This window comes from Lontra canadensis, unplaced genomic scaffold, assembly GCF_010015895.1.
Source record: "Lontra canadensis isolate GAN:19392208 unplaced genomic scaffold, GSC_riverotter_1.0 scaffold66, whole genome shotgun sequence".
In the NCBI taxonomy this organism is placed as follows: domain Eukaryota; kingdom Metazoa; phylum Chordata; class Mammalia; order Carnivora; family Mustelidae; genus Lontra; species Lontra canadensis.
Window position 1 is genome coordinate 1,450,625 of NW_022631060.1, and position 8,428 is coordinate 1,459,052.

Here is an 8,428-nt window from a genome sequence, read left to right on the forward strand (position 1 = left end):
GACCCACGGGCATTATGGACACGAGCTCCCCAGCCGGGGCTGAGGGACAGGAGACGGCAGGTGAGTTCCAACCTGTGGGTGAAGAGGGCTGTGCTGCCTCAGCTCTGCCTCACACTGGCTGTGTGTTCTTGGTCAAGTCACTTGCCCTCTCTGGAGAAAGGAGGTAGTTTAAGTATGTGCTCCCCCTGAAGGTCCTTTCCACGTAATAAAGCCCAGAGATTAAGATCGGGGCTTCTGGGGCCTTGGCCTTGCCTCACCTAGAGGCCCGTGATCTAGGACGTCCTTCACTTCTCGGAGTGAAGCTCCATGAACGATGGTCAGAAATGTGGGTGCCGTCCTCAGGGATGGCAGTGACGGGGGCTACACAGGCATGCTGTTTATAAACTAAAAGGCCCCATGTGAGTGTGTGAGCAGCAGCAGCATCATCTGACCTTTGTCTCCCAGGCCCTCCGAGCACCATGTCTGCCACTCCGGCCAGCAACGGGGTGTTTGTCGTCATCCCGCCCAGCAATGCCAGCGGCCTCCGCCAGCCCCCAGCCAACCTGCCCACCTCCCTGTGCCAGCCTCCCGGGGTCCTGCAGTTTGAGGAGCCGCCGCTGGGGGCGCAGACGCCAAGGGCCACTCAGCAGCCCGACCTGCGGCCCGTGGAGACATTCCTGACCGGAGAGCCCAAAGCTTTAGGGGTGAGAAGAGCCTCCCCAGATCACCTGAGGCATGGGTGTGTGCAGGGGTGCTGGGAAGGGGGGTAGAGTTCCAGCACGGGAACATTCACGTGCACCTTGGAGAGGGGCAGGCAGTCCCTAAGTGCTTAGTGAGGGCTTGAGCATTCAGCTGCGTACCAGACCTACAGACCCATTCCCCGTGGGGCTCGCAGAGGGCACTCCAGCAGACAAAGCACTAAGATGACCCAAAAGAGGGTAATGAGGTTGAACATGATGGATGTGGGAAGGGCAACACTAGCAAGGAAGGACTGACAGGTCTCCACGGGGAGGTAATATTTAGGTTAAAACCTGGATGCTGAAAGCCAAGGGTAGATGGGGGCGGGGGGGGCTCAGCAGGTGGAGGAACACCTAGGGCAAAGGCCCTGAGGTGGGAATGCGTGTGGCTTGTTCTAGGACAAAATGGAAGGGTAACACAGCTGGAATGTAATAAGCAAAGGAAGGAGGGAGGTGAGATGAAGCTGGAGTGGTGGGCAGAGGCCAGCTCCTGCAGGTTCATGAAAGAGGTCCCAGGAGGTCTTTGCCAACCTCAGATGGCTGAGATATTGGTTTCTGGGCGGGAAGAAAATATCAAATAGACAGGTAGACAGACAGATAGACATATTCATCCTCATACATACATATATAGGGTCTTCTATTTGTTCCTTGGCCTCAGTTTCTCCAAATGGAAGATGGTGATGATGGTGATGATGATGGTGATGATGATGGTGGTGATGATGGTGATGATGATGGTGATGATGATGGTGGTGATGATGGTGATGATGATGGTAATGGTGATGATGGTGATGGTGATGATGATGATGATGGTGGTGATGATGGTGATGATGATGGTGGTGATGATGGTGATGATGATGGTGATGATGATGATGGTGATGATGATGGTGATGATGGTGGTGGTGATGGTGATGATGATGGTGGTGATGGTGATGATGGTGATGATAATGGTGGTGATGATGATGGTGATGATGATGGTGGTGATGATGATGGTGGTGATGATGATGGTGATGATGGTGGTGATGATGACAGTGGTGAGGACAGCTATCATCTCTTGGGCACCCCCAAGAGGGGCACCCACAGCACCATGGAATGTGCACACACTGGCTGCTTACATCTCATCACCATCTTGTGAGACAGGGACCACCATTCCCACTGGAGAGATTAGGAAACAGAGACTGGTCAAGGCCCATGGCCACACATCCATCCTGTACCTCAGGATGGCCTGACTGTGCAGTTCCACTTTCAGTCCCCCGCTCTGCAGCACTCAGGAGCTCTGCTTGAACACACTGGAATTCAAGATTCCACACTAAAGGCTACACTGTGTCCACTGGTGCATGAAGAGACTAGAGACAGTGAACAGAGATGGGGTCATCAGTCACTGGAGTCCTGAGCCTCAGAGCAGTCCTGGGAAGCCATGATTGCCAAAGGGATTTGACAAGATACATAGAAACTGCTGGAAAACACAGAAAGGGAAACTATAAATAGGTGCTTGGGGGAGACACCCAGTAGAGGAACAGCATCTCAAAGGTTGGCTGGCCTGCCACTCCATCGCTGGGACACCACGGGCAAGTTACTGAACATCTCAGGTTCAGTCTTGGTGTCCTCATCTCCAAGTCAGAATAATAATACCTACTTCATCATGTTAGGATTAAAGGAGATGCACATTGCTCAGTGTAGACAGGCATACGGGCAGAGGCAACCGGCGTTCCGTGAGCAGGGCTCGCAGTGGTGGGGGTGTCCAGAAGCAGGAGGGGAGCGGAGCTGGCCACATAAGCAAGCTGGAAAGAAGGAGGACATGCAGCTCGAAAGAGAATGGGAGAGAAGATGCAAGGTGGCCATGCCCATAAATATCCAATTTTGGGGCACTCATGTTAGAAAGACATGGCTCTTTCCCCATGACCCCAAGAAAATGATTCCAGCCGTTTACAGTCACAACTGCCTGGACAGGGACCACCATGGCTTGAGTGGTGGTAAGCAGTCCCACTGAGGGGGTTCTGTTAAGAAGTTAGGTGCTGGAAAGAGCTCCTGGGTTGAGCGGAGACTGAATATGGGGGCCTCTGATGTGCCCACCCGGTTCTAGAATTCATTCCTTACCAAAAACACAAGAAAAAACACAGGGCAGAGCTTATCAGAAGCACACATGCCCCCTTCCTTGGGAAAACCGTTCTACTTATGGGAGTGGATCTGTGGGGTGCTGGCAAACCACCTGGAAAAGAAAATCCCTCCCCGATGTCAGCCCTGGTCCGAGGCAGCTCGGCTCACAGCAGGCTGGCATGGATCAGGGATGATGCCCAACTGAGAGAGCCGCTCAAGGACAGGTTCGCTGCAGGCCGCGGGGGGCGGCGGGGGGGCAGGTGGGGGACGGTGAGGTCCTCGGCGCAGGGACTGCTGTGCCATTGAAATGAGAGCTGAGAAAACTTCGGTAGCAACACAGAGCGTCCCTGGGATCCATGGTCAGAGCACAAAGCAGGGGCCGACTCAGAGAAACATGGAAATGGGAGGGGGAAGGCGGGGGTGGTCTCGCGGATGTACGAGCTGGCTTTCCCTCTTAAAACAGCCTTTTAGGGTTACTCTGAGGAGGTCTCCTCAAAAGAGCAGAATCGGGGTTTTATTTCCCCGGGGCTGGGAGAATCCGGGGGCGCGCAGGGCTCTGCACGTTCTCCCCGCGGCCGGCAGAGGGCGGTGTGGAGCCGGCCCGCCTGCCCGGCTGAGCCGCGTCCCGCTCCCGCAGACCGTCCAGATCCTCATCGGCCTCATCCACCTGGGCTTCGGCAGCGTGCTGCTCATGGTCCGCCGCGGCCACGCGGGGATGCTCTTCATCGAAGGCGGCGTCCCCTTCTGGGGAGGAGCCTGCGTGAGTGCCGGAGCCACCTGGGGCCCATCTCTCCCCTCTGCGCCCGCCCGCTTCCGTTCTTTTGGGCACAGGCCACCCTGGCACAGAGAAGGCTCCCAAAAAGGGTGGGATGCAGGGGATGAGGGCAGGGATAAAGGATCCTAACCACCTGTATTATCTGGATACTAAACTCACCGCACATCCAAACCCCAGCCTGCAGAAACCTTCAACTTCCCTCATGGACCCCAGCACCCCAAGAGCTCTGTCCACTGGGATGTGACCAGCTCTGGAGCCCCGCCCCCAGTCCATTCATCTGCCCGTTCCACCGGCCAGCCTGGCCAGCAAACCCCCCCCCACCCCCCCCACCCGCCTCATCCCCTGCAGCAGAATCCGGAAGCACATGGTTCTTGGTAAATCTCCAACATCCAGAGAGCACTTCAGTGTTCACACAGCCCCGTCTGCACCTGCGTCACCCACCTGCGTCTCCCAGCTGCCCCGGGAGACCACAGGCTTGGGCGTGAGGCCAGTGGGGTCCGAATCCCAGCTCCACGGCCACTGCGTGTCACCATGGAGTCCCTCAGGCAAGTTAGGTAGTCTCCAGCCTCAGTTTCCTCATCTAAAAGGCAAAGTCCTGGCCCCACCTACCCCAGAGTTTGAGGAAATCAAAGCTAATGCATGTGGGAACTAGTTCCCAAGACTTGATTCTGCCGCAAACGGGGACTCTCATTTTGTAAGAGTTCTGCCTTCAGAAAGAGAGCCAGATTTGTGTGACCTATGAGTGATGTCATTGAAAACATGCACCTTGCCGGCTATGGCCCCAGTTCCCTGGACGGGCCCCCCAGTAACCAGGGGACACCCTTACAGAGAGATCCTTGGAGGCAGGGCAGGTGACAGCCAATAGGCTGCTGTCATCTCCCTGGTCTCAACCGAGCCTAGGCATGATGTGGCCTGCCCAGTGTCCTGGCCACAGCCTCACCAGGATTCTCTTCCCCACACAGTTTGTCATCTCTGGGTCACTCTCAGTGGCAGCTGAGAAGAGCCACACCAGCTACCTGGTAAGTCTGAACGGGGGCCCCGGGGCCACGACTGATTCTCCTCTACTCTGACCTCCTGGCCATTCACTCATCCAACAAACGTTCCCTGGGGGCCTGCTGAGCGTCAGGCACAGGAGGACACCCAACACAGGACAGGAGGAACCAAGACACAATTTGCAATACAGGGCAGAAAGTGAGGGTCCGCAGACCGAGCACTTGTGGTCATTAAGAGAAAGATCCAAAATGTCTCTTGGAAGAGGAGATGGCTAATCTGGGCCTTGGTGGATAGGGAGGACTTAGAAATAGGGAGGGACAAGCACAAGAAGGCAAGGAGGAGTCATGGGCAGGGTTGCTGAGGAAACCATGTGGAGCTCCGTGTGAGCAGGGCAGAGGTCTCAGAAAGCAAGAGGAGAGATGCACTGGGTCCACGTGGTGGAGGCTCAGACCCCTCTGTGGGCAGTGGGAGGCAATGTGGGCTTTGAAGGGGAGCACATCCAGCATGCTCCAGGCTCAGAGAACACAGCAGTGAAGGTCAAGTTCCTGCCCTCCTGGACCTTACACTCCAGGGTCTGGTAAAACACCCAAAGCCAAGCAACAAAGTAGTTAGGGAGTGTGCAAAGTGCCACAAGGAAAGCACACGGGGTAACGTGACAGTCATTCCACTCCTCAAGGACAGTTTGGGTTCCCAGGACAGGTGCCACCAAGCTCGCTATTCAGAGCGGGACAGTCACAGAAGACCCTGGGAACCAGCATCGCAGGCAAGAAGACAGCATGGGGAGGGCATGGGGACAGAAGGAGCCAGGGCAGATTACAGGGATGAAGGCAGCAGAGAGGGAGGACACAGCCAAGAGGGGGAAGGGAGGGAAAGGAGTCTGGGCCTAGAGGGACTTTGGAATTTTTTAAGGGACACTGTTTAAGGGAGTCCACTGAGAATGGAAGTGGAGATTCCTTGTCCTACTTGCATTCTTGGGAGCTGTGCAGTGCTGGGCACTGAGTGGAGAACGGATCAGACCCGGGCAGGACTGGAACTCGGGACCGCCCCCCAAGCTGTGAAGTCCAGGAGTGCAGGGACCTGACTTGTCCCCATGCTCACAGCTCCTGGGACAATGCCTGGCTCCTGCAGGTGCTTTGTAGTGCTTTGTGGGCTCTGGTCTCCATGACCTCCTTGATGTCACTTAAAAAAAGAAAAGAACAAGAGAGGAAAGGAGAGAAGAGAAAAGAAAAGAAAAGAAAAGAAAAGGGAAAAAGGAAAGAAGAGAAAAAGAAAAAGAGGATCAGAGATCTTAGAACCTGAGTGGGTCCCACAGTCCCAGCCCCCCGACCCACAGGTGGTCCCCAAATTAAGGCCAGGGCTGTTTAGTCACAGGTTCCCACTACTGGGTCAAAAGAGCGTTGGGTTCTGGCTGCGAAGAGAGGATGAGCCCTGAGTGGTCGCTCGGACCACCCAGAGAGCCACTTGCCCTGAAGCCCTGCGCCTCCACGTGAGGGTCTGTCCTGCCTTCACTTCAGGGCCCTCCGCACCTACCCTTTGTCTGTCCCTTGCCCAGTGCCCCCGAGGGCCTGCAGCACCTTGCTCTACCCATCCCCACTCAGTACGTCATGGAAATGACCCCATCACCTCTCCCAACTGGCCCTCAGTGTCCATAGCAGAGAGCCTCTGTGACTCTAGCCCCCAGGGCAGTTGCTCCTGCAGGGTGCTGGGCCCCAGGGGGTAGACACAGTGAGGATGGGCCAGGAGCCTGCGAGGCAGACCACGCCCAGAGAGGCCACGGAGGGAATCTGCCCTCTCTGGCAGCTTCCAAGATGACAGAGGTAAGGGAGGCTGCAGGGCTGTCCCCAGAGGCCCCAGGGGAGAAGGGAGCAGTGACAGGGGTCAGGAAGCACACCTCGCACATGGCTGGGTGGCCCCTGAGCCCTGGTGGGGGAGGGAGGGCGGCCGCCTCCTTCCTTTCTCCATTCTCCTCCTGTCTCCCTCCTGCAGGTGAGGAGCAGCCTGGGGACCAACATTCTGAGTGCCATGGCGGCCTTTGCGGGGACAGCCATTCTGCTCATGGATTTTGGTGTCACTAACTGGGTGTGTTGTCAGATGCCCCCAGAAATGGGAACACTCAGAGCCTGTTAGAGCCACATCCAGGAGGTGGGGTAGGCAGAGTGTGCAGTGCAGACAGCCCCGAGGACCTGGGTGTGGGCAGGGCTTGTCAGTCCTGATAGATCTCATGTGGATATTGACCCCCTGACCTACCCAAAGATTGGGCCCCGCGGGCACGGAGTGGCAGCCCAGTAGAGGGAAGGGGAGGGCACGGGGCAGGCAGCAGGTGTCCTGGCTCCAGCTCTGCCAGCCCTGGCTGTGTGACCTCGAGCGAGTTACTGTCCCTCTAGAGCACTGGGCTTGCCTTGACTGTGGGTGTGTCCCCAGGATGTGGGCAGGGGCTATCTGGCCGTGCTTACCATCTTCACCATCCTCGAGTTCTTCATCGCGGTCATTGCCACCCACTTTGGGTGCCAAGCCACCCGTGCTCAAGCCAACACGGTGAGTACATCCCACCGCCTTCCTCCCCCACCCACCCAGCGTCCACCACAACAGGGACCTCGGAAGAAGGCTGCTGGCTGGGAAGCCTCCTCTTCCAGCCTCTTGCTTCTTCCCTCGGTCTAGCAATTAGGAGGGACTGCGCTGCGACCCGCTCCCCACCCTCTTACATCAGGGACCCCCGTGAAGTCTTTGAGGAAGCTATTCTCCTCGAGGCCACAGGGGGGCGCCAGCACCAAGAAGCCGGAGGCTCTGCGAGGTGGGGGCGTAGGGGACCAGGGCAGTGCTGCGCATGGAGGGGTGGGACCTTCCAGGAGTTCACAGGCCTTGAAGCCGACTCCGGGGGAAATTAGCTTAGTTTCCCCAAATCTGGAGGACAGTGAGGACAGAAAGGAGGCGGAGGAGGACATTGAGGAGTAAAGGCGGCCTCAGGCGGGAAATGAGGGCCATAGGGCGTGGGTGCTGCTCGGGAGGTGGCTTTTTGCAAACTGGAGGTGAGGCCACCGCAATACTTTGTGTGGAGGAGTGCGTGCGCCCAGGGAGCGAAACCAGTCCTGCGGGGTTCGCCTTGAACCTTGAACCCCCAAGACAGAGCCAGGGCAGTGGAAGCCCAGGGAGAAAGAACGCCAGACCTTTAGGTCCTAGAGAAATGAGACTTGTGTCTGTTTTGTTCACTGCTGTACTTGCAACGCCTGGGCCATAATTGGCCCCCGTATATATTTTTGAAATATTAGTCAAACCGGCCAAGTCATCTACGCAATTCACGACGAGGGCGCTGTTCTCAGGATGCCCACAGGGGGGCACTGTTGTAACACCGCCCGGAGGCGCCAGCGCCCTCCAAGACTGTCGAGGTTCTCTTTTCTTTGCAGCCTGTGATTTTCCTGCCCAGCGCCTTCAGCGCTGACTTCAACATCCCCAGCCCCGCAGCCTCTCCGCCCCCCGCCTATGACAATGTGGCCTATATGCCCAAGGAGTCATCCGAGTAGAGGTCACTCCGCGGGTTGGAAGCCAGCCTGTGGGCCCAGCCTCCCCAGCCCCAACCGCGTTAATCTAGGGGCACCCCATCCCCCAACCCTATCCTCACATTGTGGCACCCAAGTGAAACATTCCATAGGGACGTCTGTCCCAGACATCTCTCTCGGTGGCTTCTTTCCTAAAAGAACTAGTTGATGTCAAGGGTGTGTGTCCCTTAGCTCCCTGGGTCCTGCCGCCCTTCTGGAAATGTCCCGCACCTGCTGCTCTGTTTTCCTCTCTGCTCATTGGGAGGCAGCTCCGGCCCCATTGTCAGACAGGTTCAATGGCTGCCTCAGGCCTTGGG

At 57.0% G+C, this 8,428-nt stretch overlaps 1 protein-coding gene across 2 annotated transcripts; it reads left to right on the forward strand.

Moving 5' to 3' along the window:
• The first annotated feature begins 458 nt into the window (after window positions 1-458).
• Window positions 459-8,116, forward strand: LOC116880196 (membrane-spanning 4-domains subfamily A member 15). 2 transcript variants are annotated; one of them, XM_032879060.1, is made up of 6 exons: window positions 459-683; window positions 3,448-3,570; window positions 4,548-4,604; window positions 6,565-6,657; window positions 7,000-7,113; window positions 7,980-8,116. In XM_032879060.1, the coding sequence occupies exons 1-6, from the start codon at window positions 459-461 to the stop codon at window positions 8,094-8,096; spliced, it is 729 nt and encodes a 242-aa protein (XP_032734951.1). In that variant the 3' UTR covers window positions 8,097-8,116. The 2 variants fall into 2 exon arrangements, with proteins under 2 accessions (XP_032734951.1, XP_032734952.1); XM_032879061.1 differs by lacking the exon at window positions 3,448-3,570.
• Window positions 8,117-8,428: the final 312 nt, after the last annotated feature.

Excerpts from the sequence above, each read along its gene's own strand:
- LOC116880196 (XM_032879060.1), top strand. The coding sequence starts at position 459 with ATGTCTGCCACTCCGGCCAGCAACGGGGTGTTTGTCGTCATCCCGCCC. Across the intron at positions 684-3,447 it reads GAGAGCCCAAAGCTTTAGGG|ACCGTCCAGATCCTCATCGG; the intron begins GTGAGAAGAGCC and ends CCGCTCCCGCAG. Across the intron at positions 7,114-7,979 it reads CCCGTGCTCAAGCCAACACG|CCTGTGATTTTCCTGCCCAG; the intron begins GTGAGTACATCC and ends TTTTCTTTGCAG.